This window comes from Pseudoliparis swirei, chromosome 24, assembly GCF_029220125.1.
Source record: "Pseudoliparis swirei isolate HS2019 ecotype Mariana Trench chromosome 24, NWPU_hadal_v1, whole genome shotgun sequence".
Classification (NCBI taxonomy): domain Eukaryota; kingdom Metazoa; phylum Chordata; class Actinopteri; order Perciformes; family Liparidae; genus Pseudoliparis; species Pseudoliparis swirei.
Genome location: NC_079411.1, coordinates 3258862 through 3283108, shown reverse-complemented (window position 1 = coordinate 3283108; position 24247 = coordinate 3258862). Strand labels below are relative to the sequence as shown.

Here is a 24247-nt window from a genome sequence, read left to right as displayed (position 1 = left end):
CTTCTCGTTGAAAACACGTTCAAGCTAAATAACTGTGATTTGCATCAAGTTATAATTGTGCCACTTTCAACCCTCAAGTTGTTGCGTTGCCGGTCTGGAATCCCACAATGCATTGCGGTCCCCTGGTGTCCAATGAAAACACTCCGTCAAACGTTGCGTTGCATTATTTGGGTCTGTGTTTCTGTCTTATGGACTTTGTGGAAATTAAGAGAAAACAGTCAATTGTTTCCATTTTTGCAGCGGCTCGTGCTGGTTGTTAATTATTCATTCATTCACACACACACTCTCACACACACGCTCAAACACACTCACACATACACACACTATCCTTCATTTATTCACACTCACACACAACATCATTCACACTCACACGCTCACTCACACACACTCACACAAGATCATTCATTCACACACATTGACACAAGATCACCATCACTCAAACACACACACACACACACACACAATATCATTAATTCACACACCTTCACGCTCATATCTGTCTTAATTCACGTGTCATTTACTCGATCGCTGATCATCTACAGAGCATCGACCGCTCGGACTCGATTCGCTGTAGTTTGTCCCTCCGCGCTTTCCGTCCCGCCAGTTGACAGCTGGGAGCAGAGTACGAACTCCATGTATTAATCTCGCAGATTAAACTCTGGTGTTTTGTCATAATGCACAGTTTAAAAGTCATTTCCGCCACTTGTCGTCCTCCGGTTCCCCGGTACACGCGGGATGTACGCGGGCGGACGAGTTTCGCGGCTTCGCCGGGCAGCAGCCCGCAGGACGTGGTGGTGGTTCACGGACGGAGGACCGCCATCGGGAACGCGAAGAGAGGGGCGTTCAAGGTAACTGGGACTAACGAGTACTCATGAGCTCAGAAAACATGTGTAACTTTATTGCTGCTAGTTGTACGACATGAAGATGAGAATACTTCATGTACTTTAACTACATGAAGTTACGAATACTTCATGTACTTTAACTACATACATCTGAAAATACTTATTGTACTTTTAAATAAAAACATAAAGCTGAGAATACTTATTGTACTTTAACGACATGAAGTTACGAATACGTAATGTACTTTAACTTCATACATCTGAAAATACTTCATGTACTTTAACTACATGAAGCTGAGAAAACGTATTGTACTTTAAAAGCTGAGAATACTTATTGTACTTTAACTCCATGAAGCTACGAATACTCCCTGTACTCTAACTCCTCCCCTGACCTCTGACCTCTGACCTTTGGGGTTAACGAGCCCTGCTGCTTGTCTGCAGGACACGACGCCTGACGAGCTGCTGAGCGCCGTGATGCGCGCGTTGCTCGCGGACGTTGGCCTTCCTCCCGACCGGCTGCACTGCAAAAATTAAAATCTAAGTAAGATGAAATATCTCAAATTAAGGCAATCTATGCTTGTTTTTTGACTGACAAGATATTTCTTCTTACAAGGCAGTTTTCGTGTTGGAGCATTTCACTTGTTTTAAGTGTTTTAGTCCTTAATTATCTTAATAAGGTATTAAAACTTGTTAATGAGATGTTATTACTTGTTTTGAGCAAGTTAATGCTTGAAACAAGAATTGACATAATCATAAGGCTGTTTGGTCAACACTGACAAGTACAGAACTGCTTTGTTAGTCAGACTTTCTTATTTCAAGCTTCCCATCCTTTCCATCTCTTTACAAATTAAAAACAGATAAAAACTAGGGCTGTGAAACAATTAAAAATTTTAATCAGGTTAATCACAGGTTTCTGTGGATTAATTATGATTAATCACATACAGGACTGTCTCAGAAAATTAGAATATTGTGATGAAGTTCTTTATTTTCTGCAATGCAATTAAAAAAACAAAAATGTCATGCATTCTGGATTCATTACAAATCAACTGAAATATTGCAAGCCTTTTATTCTTTTAATATTGCTGATTATGGTTTACAGCTTAAGAAAACTCAAATATCCTATCTCTAAATATTAGAATATCATGAAAAAGTATACTAGTAGGGTATTAAACAAATCACTTGAATTGTCTAATTAACTCGAAACACCTGCAAGGGTTTCCTGAGCCTTGACAAACACTCAGCTGTTATAAATCTTTTTTTTTACTTGGTCTGAGGAAATATTAAAATTTTATGAGATAGGATTTTAGAGTTTTCTTAAGCTGTAAGCCATAATCAGCAATATTAAAAGAATAAAAGGCTTGCGACACGTAGAGACAGAATGACATGCTGCTGGTTAGAGATGACCAACAACAGACGGATTGGAAGCTCATTCTGCGCATGCGTTAAATGCGTAAAAAAAAAAAAAACTAGTTAAACCTGTAATTTAATTAACTGAGTTAACGCGTTATTTTTCACAGCACTAATAAAAACTCAATGGAGTTTATTGTTTTGGTGTCAATATTAAAACACAGCGGAGCAATTATGTATTCCTAGACCAAATACAGAACACAATTGTATATAATAGACATATCTGGGGAAAACACTGAGTCATTTGAACTGTTGTGCAATTCTATTCTATCTCCAAGATGGTATTTTACTTGCGTTGGAATCAAAAGGAAATATGTTTTTCACCAGTCCAAATTCTGACATATTACCATTCAGTACTTTGGCGCCTATACCTTCGATGACATCAGTGAGCAGATCTGTCAGATTCCGTCTTCAATAAAAGATAAATGTGAATTCTCAAGATCAGAGAACAAGTGTACTTTTATTAATAAAATGTACATCAACGACAGCACTGTGTCAAATATTTGTAATCAGAAATGATAATGAATAAATTAAAATAAATTCTGACACTAACATCTTTTTAAACACATGCATACACACACACACACACACACACACACACACACACACTACTCAGCCAACTGACCCGTAACCTCCTAATTGTCTTTCAAATTAACCTTATAATATTTACCTAAATATAATACATTGAGGTCATGGGGTGAAATCTCCAAAACCTTCACAAGAGGAAAATCCTTAAAACCAGTCTTTTATTTAATTTTCGTACTTTCAAGCAACTTAGAGATGTGGATCCTCTAGAGGACATCTGAATATGAATACCCTAAAGTTTGGGACTGATAGCTGCAATTTAAGGGCCCCCAAAAAAGGTCCAAATGGTCAAATTGGGCCTCATTCTCTTATATTCGCATATTTTTTGCAAAAATGGTCATAATCTCCTAAATATTAGTCCTGGATATCCAAAATTGAACACAAACACTCAAGACAGGGCCTACAATGAGATGAAGGGGTGACATTTCCCCCAAAACACCCACAAAAGTTAATTGGCTGTCTGAAATCCAGGACTTGAAGAGGGTGTGTGGCTTTGTAAATCTGAGACCCTGTTAAGAGTTTGGGCTGATTTTAGCTTCTTTTATTCTAAACATGTCAGATTTTAGCTTTCTTTTCCAGGTTGTAGCCCCTCCCAAATGGGGCCCAACCATGTAGGCTGGCAATATCTAGCACTTAGCATCCCTGCTTGGTAGCGGTTTAAAAAACGAGAAGAAAACAAATGCACTCCTTTGAAGGTTTTCAAGGAAGTCCTCAAATGTTTGTAATATATGAAAAATCTCAATTATGATGTTCTACGAGTCTGTTGGACCAGTGCTCTGAGATGTTGGTGATGTTCTACCAGGCTGTTGGACCAGTGCTCTGAACTTCTCCGTAGTCTGCTGGGGGAGCAGCATTGTAACTGGAGAAAACCAACCGACTCACTAAACTGGTGTGGAAGGCCAGCTCCATCATTGGCTGCAAAGAGGACTATCCGGAACAGGTGGAGAGGAGGACATGAAGAAATGTTTGTCCATATTGGAGAACATGGACCGCACCCTCTCCACCACCTACTGCAGGGACAGCGGAGCACGTTCTCCAACAAACTGCTTCAGCTCCGCTTCACAAAGACAGATACAGGAGAACCTTCCTGATACAGGAGAACATTCCTGATAGAGGATAACATTCCTGATACAGGAGAACCTTCATGATACAGGAGAACCTTCCAGTTACAGGAGAACATTCCTGGCAACTATTAGACTTTACAATAAATCACCTCTGGCCAGATCCTCCTCAAATTGAACAACATCAATGAACATTACACCGCTTTCACTTAATATACACTTAGATACACTGTATTTACTTTCATTTTTATTATTTTTTAAATGTCCTTTATTATTTAAATTCTTAAATGTAATATGTCCTGTCCTGCGATTTTATTTTATTGTATTGTATTCTTCAAATAATCTAGTTACTAGAGAAGAAAACAGCACAGACAGCCAGAGACAGACAAGAGAACAGAGAGAGAGAGAGAGAGAGAGTTCAAAGGCGAGGCCAGGTGCAGTGATCAGAAAGCAACGATCACAGATTGAACTGTTGAACCCGGTTTCGCGCCACTTCTCCGCACTTTGAGCTGCGCGCTGCTCTCCTACTTCACTCAGTGACTCACGAAACGCCACAGATTGAACAACAGCCTCCTGACATGACAGCTCTTCTTGAGGTAAGAATGCCAACTTAATTTAATTTCAGAGAGTAACGTTGTATTGAACGGGCAACATTAGTGACACTTTGAGGTTTCTACTCGGCTTTCTGGTGAGGAGTTGAGCTAGCCTCGTGTGAGCTAGCGGGTAGCTACTTTTGAATTCGAGGCATGGTGTTCTGCAGTTCTGTGTCGCCTTGGACGTCAAGAGTAAGTTAACTTAGCTATCTGATGGTTAAGTGTCTTCACGTTTCTTTAACATCGTCGATGTAACGTAGGTTGTCGGTTTCTGTGTTGAACGAGCCAACATTAGCTTACTTTACCACATGTTAGCTCAGGTAATGTTTAGCTAACGCTTGTGTTATAGGTTCATTACTGTGGCAGGTGGGTTAAGACACCTGAGGGGTCACGTGCTACACACTTCATCTAATAACGACCATTCTATTGAAGTGCTTTGAAACTGGTTCCAAGCAGACATGTATAGACAAGCTCACATATACCGGAGCGGTCAGTCCGGACAGTCACGTGACCAGACACGTTATTGTACAGGTCTGTTCACGTGACGCTCTTAACTTGATGCTGTTGACGTGGTCGGGACTCTGTTCACGTGACTGTTGTTAACATGACGCTTATAACTGCGCTGTGGCGGACATGACAGCTCACAGCTCCTCAGAAGCTCCGTGAGCTGTCCAGTGAGGGGATGGTTTCATGATCAAATCTTCATTTACCGTCCACATTATCAGATGAGGACGTCACCAAAGAGTGCCCTTTGAGTCGATGTTTACATTTATGTACAGAAAATTAAGAACATTTAGTTCATCGTCAAATGCTAATTATTTTCTCCTGCCACCTTTCAGACATTGTCATCCAATTTCTGGAACAACTTCGTGACCTTAATGACACCCAGCAACACGGTGAGATTATAATCCATTTAAATGCAAGAAGCATGACATATTTTCTGATGTTTTTTCTTTATTTGTGTTAGAGAGAAACACACAAAAGCACACAAGCACCACAGGGGAGGATCTGCAGCAAAGGCCCACCGGAAATCAAACCTTGGCCGCTATGATGACGACAACATGGGGCACTTGAGTGTGAATCTAGCCTTTTCATTTTGATTTACAACCTTGGCATTGAAAAGAGCAAAAGTTGATGCTTGAGATGATTTTGGTTTTACTGAAGAGGATGTACGTCTTCCCCTTGTCCTTTATCTATTTACTCTGTCTTTTTAGGTGTGACTACGACTACCAGCATGAACCTCAACACCTTCTTTGCTGTTCCACTAGTGTGACCCATGATCGGATACAAGTTGTCAAGGATAAACGGTGGTAAGTGGTTTTAAGTTCAGTGTGTTAATTTAACAACAGAATAAATTGTTATTGTTGTAACCACTTTGTCATGTTGTAAATGCTATTTAAAGTTATATTATTGTTACTCTTTTCAATTGTCTTTTTTCTGGCTGTAGAGAGAATCATGTCAGCCCACAGACAACCGATTGACCTGTGAGTCTTCAAGCAGTAATGATGACTACGCCTGCCTTAAGTTCCAGTTTCCTGAACATCATGGCATGTCTGCAGGAGATTCGGTCCCCACCTGTCTTCAGTCTGGACCTAATGACTCAGACACCAGTCTTGTCGAGGCTAAATCGAGGTAAGCGGTGATGTAGTTCAGTATAGCAAATGATAGGTGCAAGCACAACTCAAACCTCCCTCAATTGATCATCCTCTATTAATTTTCTTGTGGTTTGAACTGATATCCCCCTTAAATTAGATCCACGTATAGCAGAAACATTTAATTAATTCGATGGCATATCGTCATGTGTACTATCTTTCCCAAATCCACCCTAAATAGGTTTGCAACTCTGTCTTTGCACACAGGTGACATGTACTATAAATGTAATGGTAAATGCAGGAGGGCATTGTTTGCAATTGGACTGGGTCTCATTAAAACAATTTAAATGTAAGGCGGAGGAAGATATATCAGCTATTGTACACTGAGTATTTCAGTTATACAAATCCACAACAGGCTCGACTGTAATCTAGTTTATCCTTTTTTTGCAATAAAAATTGTGTTATTGCTTATAGGGGTATATCAAAAGGTTTTATGTTAGTGTATCTTAAAAAAATACAAACATGTTTTTAAATGATGGAATTAATTGGATGGGCTGTTACCCTGGTTGGAAACCCGAACCACGTGAAACGTGATGATGGTCTTGATTGCCTGAGTGGACTCATCTGTGGGCTGCAAGATTACAGACATGTAACACATTGTAATGCCTTTATGCTAAAATATGTCCTTATTCAACATTGAACCTGACTTATTAATATTGTTTAACTATAAAGGTGACTTTATCATTGGAGCTCAGTTTACCAGAAGGCAGTGAATGTGTATCTGTTTCAGCATCATGCTCAAGCACTGCATCAATCTAACTTTGCCTTTGCTTTGTTTTTTTGGCTGCAGAGAGGATCACCTGATGTCAACATACGAGTTTTCAAGAAGAACTTCCTGAACTTTGTGTCTGTGTGAGACTCTACCATGCTGGGTGCCCTCTTCAGTCAAGTCTGGACACAGAGACTCATTGCTCTTCATCAACTCTGGGCAAGTGGCTAATCTTTTGCTTATTCATGGGATATCCTTCATGTCCACATCCTGTTTCTTCAAGATCTCAACAATGCTTTGTGAGTATACAACACATGTGAGTGGATCAGTTCAACCTGTTTTCACAGAATGTTAGTTTCTTAAGGTTTTCATCAACGATGGTTTGTATCTTGTTTTCCAAAGGTGTTATTAAGATATTTCCATTTGTAATTTACAATAATCAAATGTTGACTGTAAAATCTATGCCAACCTATTGTTATACACTGTACCATGTTTTTGCAAAGGAATTCTGGTGACTTTAGTTGCCAGCAACTTCCTTTGAACTTTGTAATAAAATACCGTAACTGTAATAAAGTTTACAGTATAACTGTTGTTTTTACAAAACTTACTGTCATGTCTTGTATGTTCACCGTTAATTGGAACTTTTCAATAAAGTACCATAATATATTATACAGTTGTACTGTGTTTTTCATTGGGTTTACAGAAGAACTACACATTTCTAGTATGATATACATTGTCAAATTACTGACTTTAAGCATATTATGGTATTTTTCTCTGTAAATTTCATGATATTCCAAGAATATTGCATAAGCATTGGATGCTAAATTTAAGGAAACTTTCCTACATATTGAGAAAACAATTCTTAAATTTGTCATTGTATCAAGACAAATGTACTTGTTTTTAGTGTAAAATTACTTATTTTAAGATGTATTGCCTAACATATAGCCTTATTGCAAGATGATGGTACTTTCATTTCCAGATTTTAAGCACATTTGCCTACATATTGAGAAATAATTCTTACATTTTCATTGTATCAAGACGAATGTACTTGTGTTTAGTGTAACATTACTTATTTTAAGATATATTGCCTAACATATATCCTTATTGCAAGATGATGGTACTTGTATTTGCTGAATTTAAGCACATTTTCCTACATATTAAGAAAATAATTCTTAAATTGTTTCATTGTATCAAGACAAATTTACTTGTTTTTCATCTGGCTACACTAGTTTTAAGATATTTGTGGGTTCTTCAAGGCTAGATACTTTTACTTGTTTTAAGAAATCTTGGCAAGTCAAATTTTCCTGTTCTGTTGGCAGATAATTTGGCTTATTTCAAGTAATATTCCCTCATTTTATTACTTTTTTTTCTTGTTTTTTGAGGCCGAGTTTTTGCAGTGTACTCAGTGATGTCAAAGAAATGTTGAAGAGAAGGTTCAAGATGAAAGATATGGGTCCACTTAAACACTTCCTAGGTATCGATTTCAGACAGAGTGAGGGAGAGATCAAAATGACTCAAAAGAGACACAGAGAAAATATTAGCAACATTTGGAATGTCCGAATGCAAACCGAGATCCACCCCATGTGAGCAAAAGCTACATTTTGACAGTGAGGGTGAAGTTATTGATTCGACAGGATATAGAGAGATAGTAGGTCGCTTGATATCATGACATGTACCAGACCTGACCTGAGCTGGGTTGTGAGTAAACGATCTCAGTATCTAGCAGAACCAAAGCAACAACATTGGGCCACAGCAAAACACATTCTGCGGTACTTAAAGGGTACGATAGATCAAGAACTACACGATCAGAAATGTGAGGAAAGCTTACGACAGCTGGAGGGATATAGTGATGCTGATTGGGCAGCCGATAAGGATGATCGGAGGAGCACAAGTGGATACTGTTTCAGCTGAACTGAGAATGGTCCAGTTATATCGTGGAAGAGTAGGAAACAGCCAACAGTGGCATTATCCACCTGCGAAGCAGAGTACATGGCACTCAGGAGAGTATGTACCTTGTACAACTACTGAAGGGAATAGATAGTGGTAACCAGCATGTACCAGTCAAGATCTATGAGGACAACCAGGGGGCGAGAGCTTTATCCAAGAACCCAGTATGCAGACAGAGAAGCAAACACATCGATATAAAGTATCACTTCATACGGTCTGCACACGCAGAAGGGAACATATCTATAAAATACTGTCCTACTGAAGACATGGTAGCTGATGTTCTTACCAAGCCAGTGACGAGGAATACGTTTGAGAGTTTCAAGGGGTATTTGTTTGGTGAGTAATGTAAACTGACAGATGGAAATGTTTTGATGATTTTTTTTTAGAACACTGCCAGTATGCAAAATGTTTTATTTTGAAGTTGTGTATTTTTGGGGTTTTATTTACCACCATAGAGAGCTATACACATGTCTTTGAGTGGGAGTGTTGAGCATATTCCTTAGTAGCAAAGCCATGTTGAGTGCTCTGTGCTGTAATGTAACACGTTCATGTGTACCTGTGTCCGTTGGGGTGCTGTTGTGCTCATGCGCAGAATAAAACACCGGTTGAGTTCCCGGACTGAAGAGACGTTGGTCGTCTGCCCTTTTTCTCCCGTGAATGCTAAGCTACTAGGAGCTACTAGCTAACCACTTTGGTGACTGCAACAACGTAGAGAGCTGCAAGAATGTCTCACGCTACAATACAAAAGTCTGACTTATTTTTATAAACTCTTCCTTGGTACAGTAAAAATGTTTTAATGTTAGCATAATTTAAGCTAAATCTCAGAAACGATCTATAAAGATACAAAATCAGTTAATTGTTTACTTTTATATGTTCATGTTTGATTTGTCGACATCTTATTTTGAAAAACGGATGTTGTTTCACGTGATTCTTTCCGCTAACTTTGCAAAACCGGATGTTGTCACGTAAATCCTTCCGCTAACGTTATCAAAACCCTCGCGCGCTCAGGATCGAATGTGTTTACCGTGAGCATCAGTCTCTAGGGGCTCAGACATGTGAGAGTCGGCTGAGTCGACCCAGAGATTCAACTCGGGGGACGGGGACGCCGCTCGGTGGTGAGGATCCCCTCTGACCTCTCACTCTGCGGCCCTCGCCGGGCGCATCATCTCCGTTGCAATGCGCCGCGATTGAAACGTCTCTGATAGTTTTTCTCGCAGATGTTACGTCATCTGATCGTCCGTTTTGAGAACGCCGATCAAAACCGATAATGGGAATATCGGCCGATATGGATCGGCGCCGATCAGATCGGTGCATCCCTACTTTTTACACCAACTCTCTCAGCTCTGGCGTTTCCTACCATAGCTATGCTGATGACACCAACTGTGGGCGTCTCTCAGTGGAGATCCAGACAGCACCTGAAAATGATCCCTGACTAGACTGAACTACTTCTCCTTCCAGGTAAAGACTCTCCCACCCACAGCCTGACTATTACCTTCAATATCTCTGTTGACACCGACCTCGACTGCAGGAACCTGGTGTGACACTCGACAGTCAACTCTCCCTGACTGCCGACATTACACCTGCAACACGTTCCTGTAGGTCCATGCTGCTCAACATCAGGAGAATCAACCTCTTCTCACTCAGGAGGAGGCACAGGTTCTGGTCCAGGTTCTGATCATCTCACCCCTGGACTACTAACTCCCTCCTGGCAGGTCTACCTGCTAGTGCCATCCGACCTCTGCAGCTCATCCAGAATGCAGCAGCTCGACTGGTATTTAACCTACATTCACCCACACTACTCGCCTCCCTTCACTGGTTACCAGTGGCTTCCCGTATCCACTTCAAAACATTGGTACTTGTGTACCGAGTTGCGAACGGATCGGGCCCCGTCTACATCCAGGACTTGGTCAAGCCTCACACCCCAACACGTTCACAACAACCAATCGACTCGTGACTCTGTCACTTCGAGCTAATTACTCGAAAAAGTCTCAACTGGTTGCTGTCTTGGCTCCTCATTGGTGGAACGAGCTCCCCACTGACATCAGGAAAGCAGAGAGTCTCTAAAACCTTCCGACGGAAACTAAAAACACTTCTTTTCAGACAGATGTCAAAGTTACTAAAGTCCTCCTGAGACAGTTTAAAGCAGTTAAAGTGAGTTTCTGTGTCGTGGGACTGTGGACAGACAGCCATAGTTATATTGTTAATAATTCATCAGGTATGAAGTGATAAGAGAGGAACTTCCTGCCCGAGTAAAGCTAAAGTGTTGTGTTAATCCTGGTGATCACAGGTGTGAATATGATCAGATGTACTCACCAGTGTTTGGAAGAGACTCTGTTGAGTTGTTGAGAAAAACCTGAAGACGTCACTTTGAATCGTCTCAGAGAGAAAAGCAGAGACTCGTCTCGACTGCAGTGTTTCTGACTCTGAAGTTAACTCTCGTTTCCTGAGTGTGACGCAGCAGCTCTCCTCTTCAGGGTGGCTCCGCCTCTTACCTGCAGCTCTGTGGGTGTAAACCTCACCTTCACCTCCCTGTGACTCACACAGAGTCGTCTGCCAGTGGCGGCAGGTGAAATATTTTTGGGGTAGGGCCATCCAATCAATTTCTGCAAACATCCCAGTATGATTCAAAACAAGTATCAAACATGCTTTTCTACTTTGTAGTTGAATATTTAACATTTATTCCAACACTGCTGACATCATGAGGACTTCTTATTCACTCTTATCTGCAGCTCTTATGAAAGACCGGCAGGAGGAAATGCAGAAAGAGCTTTATGAGAACTTCACATAATACACAAGTTCAAAGTACACCGACATAAAACGTAGTCGTTAATAAATATATGTTGAAATACGATCAACATAGGCCTTCAGTGCCCTGACTCGACACAATGTATGAAGAGCCGCTCCCTCTTGGCAAGATGGATCAGGTTGGAATGTTTCCATTTCAATAGCCTGATTCACTGTCTGAGGGCTGACCACCTTAGGGAGGAAGAACGGGTTCGGCCACAGGGACACCCCTGCATATTCTGCTCTCCACCTCAAGCACTCGCTGCTCACAGACAGTGCGTGTCGCTCGCTCACCCTCTTGGCAGAGCAAATGGCCAAAAGGAATGCAGTTTTATGTGACAGAAACTTAAAATCTGACTGTTCCAGTGGCTCGTATGGGGCTGTAGCCAAGGACCTCAACACCAAAGGTAGGTCCCAAGATGGAGCCCGTAAACTCCTGCCTGGGCGTAGACGGTTAGCACCTTTTAGAAACTGGGACACTATGGGGTGCTTCCCTACCGAAAGCCCCCCCAGTGTGTCATGGAAAGTAGAAATAGCTGCAGTGTAGCCCCTCAGGGTGCTAGCTGCCCTACCTGCCTCCAGCAGCGACTGGAGGAAGTCAAGTACCAAAGCCACCGGGCAGGTGACGGGATCTGCCCCTTTATGGTGGCACCATGATGAGAACAATTTCCACCTTTGCTTGTAATTGTAGCGTGTGGAGGGTGCTCTAGCATTATCTATGGTCTCCCGAACAGCTTCACTCAGGTCATGAGAGGCGGACTGAGAAGGGGCCAAGCCCACAGCTGCATAACAGCTGGCTTGGGGTACCACATTTTTCCTCCCGCCTGGGACAGAAGGTCCGCCCTGAGTGGCAAGGGCCAAGGTCGGCCGTGAACTCGGCGAAGGAGGGCCGGAAACCAATGTCTCCCCGGCCACCGTGGGGCTACCAACAGAACCTTGTAGTGCCCCCGGTTGATTCTGTCCAACACATGAGGAATCAATGGTAGTGGGGGAAAGCGTACAGTAACCCCTTCGGCCACTCGTGAGACAGAGCATCCAGGCCCAGAGGACCGCCTGGGGGCCTCAGGGAAAACCACAGCTGGCAATGGGCTGTTTCCTTGGATGCAAACAGGTCTACCTGAGCCATGCCAAATTGAGTTGACAAACTCGCCACCCCTTCTGGGTGTAGTCTCCATTCCCCCGGGAGAGGCCCCGATCTGGAGAGGAGGTCTGCAGCCTGATTCAGCACCCCTGGTACATAGACAGCCTTTAGCGAGGCCAGACGTGGAAAAGCCCAAGGCAGAAGCCTCTGTGCCACCTTGAGGCAACGCCGAGACTTTGTGCCTCCTTGATGATTGACATGGTAAACTGCGGCAGAGCTGTCCGACTTCACCAGGACATGCCTGCCGCGTATGAATGGGAGAAAAGCCCTGAGAGCCAGATGCACATCCCTCAGCTCGAGCACATTGATGTGTTCGGTGTCCCATGGAGGTTTCCAAACACCTCTCGCCATTCTGCCCTCCCAGACTGCTCCCCAGCCTGTCATGGAGGCATCTGTGGACACCAACGTCCTCCTTGAAGGCAGATTGCCCAAGGGTACACCTTGTGTGAGCAACTTGTGGTCCCACCATGGCCTCAAAGCTTTCTGACATGACTAAGTCACTCTGAGCTTCACATGCCTGTCCCTCCGTGGATGGAGGTTGAACGCATTCAGCCACCGCTGTAGGGGCTGAGCCCTGAGCAGGCCCAGCGGAATCACCAACACTGCTGCTGATATCAATCCCAGCAGTCTCTGAAAGTGAACCAACTGTAGGCGTTTGCCCAGTCGGAAGATACGCAAGACCGTTAGGATTCTCGCCACCCTCTGAGGGGTAAGGGACGCCTTCATCATAAGAGAGTTCAGGCAAAGCCCCAAGAATACAGTTTCCTGCCTCGGTTCGAGGTTGCTTTTCTTTAAGTTCACCCTGAAAACAAGGGCTTGGACATGAGCTAAGACCCTCCCGGTATGCTGCATGACCTGTTCGCGAGATGAAGCGCAGACCAGCCAGTCGTCCAGGTATGGCAGGATCTTTAAACCTGCCCTCTGGAGTGGTGACAGAGCGGCTGCTACCACTCGGGTGAAGACTCTCGGAGAAAGGGAGAGACCAAACGGAAGGACCTTGAACTCGTAAGCTTGCCCTTGAAAAGCGAACCGTAGAAACTGCCAATGTGCCCGACAAATGGGGACGTGGAAGTACGCGTCTTTTCGATCGATAGTGGTGAACCATTCCCCTTGTTCTATCGACTCTAGAATGTGCCGTGTGTGCAGCATTTTGAACGGCAGAACCTTAATGTAAGAATTTAGGCGCCGGAGGTCCAGGATGGGACGTATCCCACCATCCTTTTTGGGAACAAGGAAATATGTTGAATAAAAGCCAGCTTGCTGTTCGCTGGGCCTTACATTCGTAATTACTTTCTTCCGAAGGAGGATTGCAATCTCCTCGGACAGAACTTTTGCCTGGACTGAGTGCTTGACTAACGTCATATGGACCCTGGAAAAAGGTGGGGGCCGCCGCCGATGCTGTAGGCCGGGGCTGAAACCCTTGATGCTGCAGTCGAAGTCTTCCTGCAGCATCACCTGAACCATGTGCGCCTGAGCCCTGGCGCCTGCCACGCATCCAGCGCTCTGGATGACCCCAGGCAGCCTGAAATTGGTGCTGCTGGCCGGTTGGTCTCTGCCTCATCGCTGCAGGCCGACTGAATGTGCGCTGCACGCTCTCTCGAGTATGCAGAGACTGTTCAGCTTTCTCCAAGACACTCTGGGAGTCAGGGCACACATCACTGGGAACACAATCGCCAGTACCATTGTCTATGGACGCAGACTCACCTGCGTTAGATAGGCTAAGGCCATGTGACTCTTCGGCAATCTCTGGGTGGCACTCGTCCCCCAAGAGAGAAACCTGTGCATAAAGCGATATAGCATCAGGATGGTCTGTCTGATGTTCTTCATATGCCGGCAAGTCCCTCGGGGAGATCCCCCCCGAACAAGCCGCAGTCAGTGGAGCTGCTCTCTGAGCTTCCATTCTACTCACCCTGTCTGCCAGACCACGAATGGCGGCCAGGATTTGACACCGAGTATCCTCCTGCCCCCCTGCCCCATCTACAGGTGGGGCTGGACTCTGCAGTGGCTTAGAGTTAGTCTCTGGGGCACGTTTTTTTCCCCGCCCCTGGGAGTGCCCCCGTTTACGCTTGCGGGAGCGGCTTTCCATGCAACGCTCTCGTTCCCTACTAGGGGGAGCAGCTGCCACAGTGTGTTGGGAATGCCCCTCAAGCCTAGCCCTTCGGGCCCTTTCTTCCAGAGGCAGATCAATGGCTGCTGGACATGGGCAATCAACGTCATCCATTAAATGGGCCATGCCCAAACAAGACGGACACTCACGGTGACCGTCACGAATGTCCATGGCTGCCCCACAGAACAGACAGGTCTGGGGAGCCATAATAGTACCAATTAACCCCTCCTGCTGCGAACAGTAGTCAATGTGGATATATGCTCACTGGCTCGAAGTATAAACACAAATACAGTTCATAAGAACCAAAAATCACCCCTTTCCTGTACGCGGACGTACCAGGGCGCAAAAATGCCAAACAGGCTATGGCAATCAGCCGCAGGTGATATCATTTATCTTACCTGCAACAGCCAGAGAGTTACATACATAACTCATGGGAAAAACCACAGAAATCCTCAGGGACACAAGTCACCTGCACACTAAGTGACGGATTATTGGCTTCCCGACATACTTACCGATCTCCAATGAGGCGAGAAGGCAAAGAGGAAGAGGCGTGGTTTTCCGGTTGCTTTATAGCCTACGGCCAGCCTCTTACGGTCAGTCACATGACATTGTTGATATTATGATCTCGCAGATAGGAAGAAGAAGGCTTCATTCAAGGTGAAGACCGTGGTGACGGTCAGAGTGAGGTCGAAATAGATCTTTATTTGCATTGTTCTAACAAAGTGATTGCACATTTGGTTTACTTGAATGTAATTGCAATTTTATTTATTCTATTATTTGAAAAGGCACAGATGGAGTCATCACAAAACGTTTTTTTCAATAGTCAGCAGAGACCATTTTGTTGGGCGGTGGGGCATGAACATCTTTCTTCAAGGTCGGGCGCCACAGAAACAGTTTGAGAGCCACCGCTTTAAAGGAATAGTTAAAAACATTAGAAAGAAAACAAAGTTTGTCTTCTAAGTGGACTTATGTGTCTCAACTGTCTTTGTTTTTAATGTCGTAAAACGTTGGTAGTTTGGACTCTGACTGTGTGTGTGTGTGTGTGTGTGTGTGTGTGTGTGGCAGGGCGGAGAAAGCAGAAGGCAACCAAAGAGACGGCAGGCATGGCGAAGGTGAGCTCACACCTGTTGGATCATCCCTGGGGGGTACCAAGACGAAAGAGCCATATTCGGGACCGGGACGACCTGGGCTATCACCCCAAAAAGAGACCCAGACTCTGGGACCTTTATTTAGAATGTACCCCTTGGTGCCTCTTCTTAAGGGGGTACAGGGAAAAGAACCACATATTCGGGATGGGGCGCATCCGGGCCAGCACCCCAAAAAGAGACCCAGACTCTGGGACCTTTATTTCGAATAAGTCCTGTATCTCGAACGAGCCCCTATTAAAAAAATATTTGACCCATGGGTCATGAGCGCCTAGTCCCCCGGAACATGTGTACCGAATTTCAGCCCGATCGGACCTTCCGCTAAGGAGTTACAGCACAAGTACCGCCTTTTCATACCTATGTGGCGCTAGAGAGCCCGCCTATTGCGGGGTCATTCCTGGGGGCTACGGAGACCACAAGGACATATTCGGGACCGGGTGGACCGGGGCTATCACCCCATGAAGAGACCGAAACTCTGGGACCTTGGTGGCGCTAGAGAGCCGCGTTCAAACGCCTATTCCGGGGTCATACCTGGGGGGTACCAAGACCAAAGAGCCATATTCGGGACTGGGTCGACCTGGGCTATAAGCCCAAAAAGAGTCCCAGGCTCTGGGACCTTTATTTCGAATTCGCCTGTTTCGGGGTGATCCCTGGGGGATACTTGGAAAAGAACCACATATTCGGGATGGGGCGCCTCTGGGCCAGCACCCCAAAAAGAGACCCAGACTCTGGGACCTTTATTTCGAATAAGACCTATATCTCGAACGGGCCCCTATTTAAAAAATATTTGACCCATGGGTCATGAGCGTCTAGTCCCCCAGAACATGTGTACGAAATTTCAGCCCGATCGGACCTTCCCCTAAGGAGTTACAGCACAAGTACCGCCTTTTCATACCTATGTGGCGCTAGAGAGCCCGCCTATTGCGGGGTCATTCCTGGGGGCTACGGAGACCACAAGGACATATTCGGGACCGGGTGGACCGGGGCTATCACCCCATGAAGAGACCGAAACTCTGGGACCTTGGTGGCGCTAGAGAGCCGCGTTCAAACGCCTATTCCGGGGTGATCCCTGGGGGGTACAAAGACCAAAGAGCCATATTCGGGACTGGGTCGACGTGGGCTATAACCCCAAAAAGAGACCCAGACTCTGAGACCTTTATTTCGAATTCGCCTGTTTCGGGGTGATCCCTGGGGGGTACCTGGAAAAGAACCACATATTCGGAATGGTCCACCTCAGGGTCGTGTAATCAGTCCAATACTGTTCTCCATCATGATGAATGATGTGTTCCTTCGAGTTCAGAGTGATATTGGACGATCCCTATTCGCAGAAGATGGAGCGTTGTGGAAGAGGGGGAAGAACATAAACCACATTAAAGGGAAGGTACAAGAGGCCGTGAATGAAGTGGAAAGATGGTCTTATGCATGGGGATTCAAGTTTTCTGTGGGGAAAACTAAAACAATCTGCTTTACTAGGAAGAGAGGAGTGGTTACTCAGCGAAAGCTATATGGGCAAATTATTGAACAAGTGAAGGTTTTGAGGTTTCTAGGGGTGTGGTTCGATGATAAGCTAACATGGAATGAGCAGATTCAGATGATAGTTAGGAAATGTACAAATATTTTAAATGTGATGAGGTGTCTAACCGGGTCGGAATGGGGAGCCAGCAGGCCTGCAATGAAGAATATTGATATTGCGCTGATGAGATCAGTTCTTGATTATGGGTGTATAGCGTTTGGAACTGCGGCAAAAACGTCACGAAAAAAGTTGGATGTGGTGCAATCTCCGGCTCTGAGACTTTGTTGTGGGGCTTTGAGAACAAGTCCTGTGTCTGCTCTCCAGGTGGAGGTGGGTGAGATGCTGCTGCATTTGAGACGTAAACAGTTAATGTTGAGCTATTGGGCCAATCTGAAGGGCATTCCGTGGACAAGCAGCCAACCAAAGGGGCTCATGCCGTGTTGGGAAAGCCAAAGGGACAAACGGGGCTGCTTCGCGTGGAGTCGTGGACAATCTGCAAGGGAGATGATGTTGAATCAGATCAAATCCACTGCTACCGCGTCGCTATCGGTAACACCTCCTTGGTTATTTTCCTCAGTATTAGTTGATCAATTTTTTCTCACTCTGAACAAAACCCAAGCACTTAAAAACATTGATAATATTGCAGGAATGGTGGAGGATAGGCTAAAGACGACATATAAATCATTTACTCCGGCATTCACGGATGGATCGAAAGATCCTCGTCCAGGTAGAACCGGTTTTGCGGTCACCAGCCCATCTTTTCGTGATGAAGTCAAACGGAGATCGTCAGACCATCTGTCGGTGTATCCAGTCGAGACATTGGCCATTCTAGCAGCACTACAGTGGGTGGAGGAGGGTCAGATAAGTACGGTCATCATTTGTTCGGATTCCAGTTCAACATTATTGTCATTACAATCACTCACATCTAACAGCAGGCAGGACTTAATCAATGAAATACACAAAGCACTTTTCCGTCTTAAGCATATGGGTATGTTGGTAGCATTCATGTGGGTGCCGGCACATAGAGGGGTAAAGGGAAATGAAGCAGCAGATAAACTAGCAAAACAAGCATTGGAATGTCAGAACAAGAAGGATATTTTATTTCGCAAATCAGAAGCTAAATCAATAATAAAGGAAAACATTATTAAGGAATGGCAGCACAGTTGGGAGGCAGGAGGCACAGGAAGACATCTGTATACTATTCAGAAGGAGGTTAACAAGGGGAGGACAACAATATTTAGCACTAGAGAAGAAAACATATTGAGTAGACTCAGGATTGGACATACAAAGCTAAACAAAACAATGCAATTAATTAAAAAACACCCAACCGGACTGTGTGAGTACTGCAAGACAGCAGAAACGGTGGATCATGTCATGTGGCATTGCCAGACATTTAGAAGCGAGCGAGGCAGGTTGAAGAGGAGGCTGGCAGGAGGAGGGGTGCAATTGAGGGATGCATTATCCTTGGGGGCAGGAAGGGTGCTGCAGTATCTGAAGGAGACAGGGTTGGATAGAAGAATTTAGGGCACTGAAGTTGACAGGGCTCCCTTCTTAGTTTAGTTTATTTTTATTTATTTTATTTTTGAGGGGATAAAGTGCTAGATATTTCAAGTTCGCAAAGAAAGGCAGTAGGTGGCGGTAATGCACCAGTTTGGATGCCAGCCGCCTAAAAACAAAAATCTAAAAGAAGAAGAAGAAGAAGAAGAAGAAGAAGAAGAAGAAGAAGAAGAAGGGCTTCCTGTGAGACGCCCCGAGTGCTCGTCTTCACGCCTCGTGTCTGCGCTGCGCTCCACAGGCGACTAGAGAAAGGCGTGGACCACCTGACCAACGCCATCGCCGTGTGCGGTCAGCCGCAGCAGCTGCTGCAGGTGCTGCAGCAGACTCTGCCTCCGCCCGTCTTCCAGATGCTGCTCACCAAGCTGCCCAGCATCAGCCAGGTAGGCGGGCCCAGCGCTCCCCTCGGACCTCCGCGAGTCCTTCGGTTCTCCACGCGGAACAAGCGGGAGCAGAAGAACATAACGACGGGCCACCGAGAAGAGACTAACCCGCTGTGTGTTGTGCTCCGGTCCTGCAGCGGATCGTGAGCGCCAGAGTCTGGCGAGGACGACATGAGGACCAGGAGGAGACCGCCCCCGAGCCCTCCTCCTCCTCCTCTTCCTCACGTGGACCCTCCGTGACGACCTCGCCAACGCCTCGGCCTCCATCACGCCGGCCGACGTCCATCACTTCCGGTGTGCGGTATTAACTGGTTTTTGAATGAACTGGTTTTGCACGCGTGCATGAGGCAGATGTGCCGTGGAGTGGCCTCGAGTTGCCTCTCAGGACCCGTCTGACTAACTAGGAAATGCACATTTCCATCGCAACCTCTCTGTCACGTTCTTTTTATGTAACGCTAATGTTTTAAAGACTGTTACCTGTTGTTTTGTTACGATAAGGACACACATAACTACACACAGGAGTCAGTGTCTTTTGACACATGACGGGTGAGCAGCTTGCTCCAGCCTTCATTTAGGATTTCGACGGCATTAACGAAACGTTTTCCACCTTCATGAACATATCACTTGTTCACTGGCGATACAAACAATAAAAAATGGATTAAGATTAACGCCAAGAATCGAACCTGCGATCATCTGACCACAGGGCCTCCTAACTTGCATCCCAACTACCATTGAGCTATAGAGGAATATGGGTTGATTACAGTCAGTTTAAGTTTTAGATGAATAGATAAATCACTCATAGTGATAATCAGGAACTCGTTTCCTATTGTCGCATCAACTTTAATAAAGCTGTTGCCTATGCAATCACGTATTTGAGTTAGGTGGGTCTATGATGTTAGAAGAAAAGGCAGTCGGTGTTAGAATATATTATATAAATATTAATGTCTTCCAAAGTTACTATATTACTTACTTAATTTGCTCAAAGTCAGTTTTTGTTATTGCAAAGTACATTGTAATGTAAATCGGGTTATCGGGTGAAATACCTATAGCTCAATGGTAGTTCACAAGCAACGAACAGAACAGCAGGTGCACAAGTCGGCTGTTCGATTCTTTGAAAATCCGTGTTTATATTGTTTTGTATTGTCGGTTTAGATATTTTTATCACCAGTGAACAAGTGATATGATCGTCATGAAGGTGGAAAACGTTTCGTTAATGCCGTCGAAATCCTAAATGAAGGCTGGAGCAAGCTGCTTCATGTGTCGTCAAAAGACACACTCCTGTGTGTAGTTATGTGTGTCCTTATCGTAACAAAACAACAGGTAACAGTCATGTTTAATCTGGACAGTGAGTGCTGCACAGGGTAGAGTATAGTTACGAGGATATAGATAGATAGATAGATAGATAGATATATATATACTTTATTAATCCCCAAGGGGAAATTTGTCGAGCCAGTAGCAGCAACACACAAGAATAAAAATAAAAATAAAAAAATAAAAAAACACAAATATAAGAAGGGTTAGGGTGATCTGGCAAGAGGTGAACTGTTGTAGAGCCTCATAGCCGTCGGCAGGAATGTTCTCCTGTATCTGTCCTTGTGGCAGCGGAGGGTGAGACGTTTGGAGAAAGTACTCCTCTGTCCCTGTAGGAGGTGGTGGAGAGGGTGGTCCGGGTTGTCCAATATGGACACCAGTTTCTTCAACGTCCTCCTCTCCACCACCTGTTCCAGGTGCTCCAGCTGGCAGCCGATGATGGAGCCAGCCTTCCTAACCAGTTTGTTGAGGCGGCTGGTGTCACCGGCTCGATGCTGCTCCCCAGCAGACAATGGCAAAGTGCAGCACACTGGCCACAACCGACTGGTAGAATAACTCCAGCATCTTGCTGCACACGTTGAAGGATCAAGCTTTCTCAGGAAAAAGTCGACTCATCCCCTTCTTGTACACAGCGTTGATGTTGGCCTTCCAGTTCAGTCGGCTGTCGATGGAGACGCCCAGGTACTTGTCCTCCACCATGTCCACGTCCACTCCCAGGACACTCAGAGGTGTAGGAGCTGTCGCCTTCCTCCTGAAGTCCACCACCATCTCTCTGGTCTTGGCCACGTTCAGCCGCAGGTGGTTCTCATCGGCCCACTTTACAAAGTCGCTCACCACTGCCCTGTACTCCTCCTCCCGTCCATCCCTAATACACCCGACCACTGCAGAATCATCAGAGTACTTCTGCAGATGGCATGACTCCGTGTTGTACTGGAAGTCACTGGAAGGGAGACAGAACAGTTCCCTGTGGGGCTCCAACATCACTGACCACCGTTCCAGACAGCACACGCCCCATTCTGACAAACTGTGGTCTGCCTGTGAGGTAGTCAGTGATCCAGGAGATGGTGGGCCAGCGTCCACGGCCCTCGCAGCTTCTCACTCAGCAGCAGTGGCTGGATGGTGTTAAATGCACTGGAGAAGTCAAAGTGACTCTCACAGAGACACCGGTTCCATCCAGGTGCGACTGAGCTCGTTGCAGCAGGTAGATGATGGCGTCGTCCACTCCCACATGAGGCTGGTAAGCAAATTGCAGAGGGTCCAGCGACGATTTCACCTGCGGCGGAGGTGGGCCAAGACCAGCCTCTCCAGCACCTTCATCACATGGGAGGTGAGGCGACGGTCGGTGGTCGTTGAGGCCAGATGGTGTTGACTTCTTGGGGACAGGGACCAGGCACGACGTCTTCCACAGCACGGGACTTCCCCCAGCCTCAGGCTGAGGTTGAAGAGGCGCTGCAGGACACCAGACAGCTGGGTGGCGCAGGTCTTTAGGACCCTGGGGCTGATGCCATCAGGACCTTCAGCTCTGCGCTGGTGTAGTTTCTCCAGCTGTCTTCTCACCTGGTCAGTCGTCACAGAGAGGGGAGGTGGAGGAGCCCTTTGTTATTGAGGGCTCGGTGGATGTGCAGCTCGGGAGGGGGGAGAGGGGGGGAGGTGTTTGGGAGGTGTGATGTGTGGAGGAGACAGGAGAGGGCTGTGAACTGAACCTATTGAAGAAACAGTTCAGCTCGTTGGCCCTCTCCAGGAGCCCTGGCTGTCTCCTCCCACCTTGAAGCCAGTTATCTGCTTCATGCCAGACCACACCTCCCTTGTGTTGTTCAGCTGGAGTTTGGCCTCCAGCTTCCTCCTGTAGGAGTCCTTGCCCTCCTGAGCTTCACCTTTAGGTTGCGCTGGGCTTTCCTCAGCTCATCCCTGTCTCCAGACCTGAAAGCAGCTTTCTTCATGTTAAGCGCCTTCAGGTCCCTGGTGATCCAGGGCTTGTTGTTGGGGAAGCAGCGCACAGTCCGTGATGGGATGGTGGTGTGTTCACAGAACTTGATGTATTCCGTGATGCTGTCGGTCATACTGTTGATGTCCTCCCGTGCGGTCCACAACACATCCCAGTCCGTTGACTCGAAGCAGTCCTGTAGGCGTCGTTAGCCTCCAGAGACCACCTCCTCACAGTCCTGGTGGTCACCGGCAGCCTCTTCACCAGAGGAACATACCTGGGTGTCAGCGGACCAGGTCATGATCAGACCTGCCGAGGGGAAGGGCAGTGGCGCTGTATCGTCCTTAGTATTAGCATACAGCAAGTCCAGAGTTTTATTGTTCCTTGTTGGGCAGTCTATGTATTGATGGAAGGTTGGCAGAGCTTTTTCCAATGTGGTGTGGTTAAAGTCACCAGTGATAGCCATGAATGCTCCAGGCTGATGATTCAGCAGAGCAGACACAGTGGAGTGGATGGTGTCCACAGCTTCCTCAGCGTCAGCTGATGGCGGCACGTACACGACAACCACAATGGCGGACGTGAACTCTCTCGGCAAATAGTACGGGCGCATCCCCACGGCCAACAGTTCAATGTTCGGGCTACAGAAGCGCTCCTTCACGCACACATGGTCCGGATGGCACCACCGTTCATTCACATAAACAACCAGGAGAGAGACGGCGGCTCCGTGGATTAACAGATCGAAAGATGTCCCTGAACGCCTCACCTGGTCTCCAGCTTCTGGTCGGCTTCCGATTTCTCCGGAAGCGGCTTTTGATTCTTCGTCTTCTTCTTCTGACCTTTGACCTCTGCAGCTTCCTCCTGTGGCTCCTTTGCTTCTGTGCTCTTCACGACGGGCTGCCACGAAAACACAAAACCACGTGAAGGACGAGTGCGAGAGTTCTCCTTCTTGTTCTCACTGTCGTTAAACGTCAGGTTCAGACTCAATTCTCCGTCCCTGCTGCCACAAACACACGACAGCACCAGATGTCGATTCATCCGCCGCTGAAAATAGTCCCCAACAGAAGCTCTATCTACCCCCGGCAGCCCCCGCCCCCTGTAACTTTCTCTATAGCGCCAGATTACAACAGAAGTCAATGTAAGGTTCCCTTTCCCAAAGAACGGGTCTTTGTTCTTTTATTAAACAAACTAAATGGCCGTATGTTATTGATATAGATTTTTTTTCTTGCAGGAAACTAGTTAAAGAATTCTTAAACTGCATTTAATTGTCGAACGTCATTAAATGTGAACATTTACCGTAACTCTCGTTTCCTGAGTGTGTCGCAGCAGCTCTCCTCTTCAGGGTGGCTCCGCCTCTTACCTGCAGCTCTGTGGGTGTAAACCTCACCTTCACCTCCCTGAGACTCACACAGTCGTCTGCCAGTGGCGGCAGGTGAAATATTTTTTGGGTAGGGCCATTCAATCAATTTCTGCAAACATCCCAGTATGATTCAAAACAAGTATCAAACATGCTTTTCTACTTTGTAGTTGAATATTTAACATTTATTCCAACACTGCTGACATCATGAGGACTTCTTATTCACTCTTATCTGCAG

General features: G+C 45.8%; 1 protein-coding gene and 1 long non-coding RNA gene across 2 annotated transcripts; both read left to right on the top strand.

Moving 5' to 3' along the window:
* Positions 1-5485: 5485 nt before the first annotated feature.
* LOC130189764 (uncharacterized) lies at positions 5486-7515 on the top strand. The gene is made up of 4 exons (XR_008830865.1): positions 5486-5561; positions 5700-5795; positions 5933-6117; positions 6928-7515. It is a non-coding gene; the product is annotated as an uncharacterized LOC130189764 (long non-coding RNA).
* Positions 7516-15928: 8413 nt separating this feature from the next.
* LOC130189771 (mitochondrial import receptor subunit TOM20 homolog) lies at positions 15929-23700 on the top strand. Its single transcript, XM_056408706.1, has 4 exons — positions 15929-15937; positions 19190-19420; positions 19558-19580; positions 23628-23700. The coding sequence occupies exons 1-4, from the start codon at positions 15929-15931 to the stop codon at positions 23698-23700; spliced, it is 336 nt and encodes a 111-aa protein (XP_056264681.1).
* The last annotated feature ends 547 nt before the right edge of the window (positions 23701-24247 follow it).

Bases quoted from the DNA above. Each gene is read 5' to 3' on its own strand.
- LOC130189771 (XM_056408706.1), top strand. The intron at 19,421-19,557 runs GTAGGCGGGCCC...CCGGTCCTGCAG, and splicing joins AGCTGCCCAGCATCAGCCAG to CGGATCGTGAGCGCCAGAGT. The intron at 19,581-23,627 runs GCGAGGACGACA...GTTAAACGTCAG, and splicing joins ATCGTGAGCGCCAGAGTCTG to GTTCAGACTCAATTCTCCGT.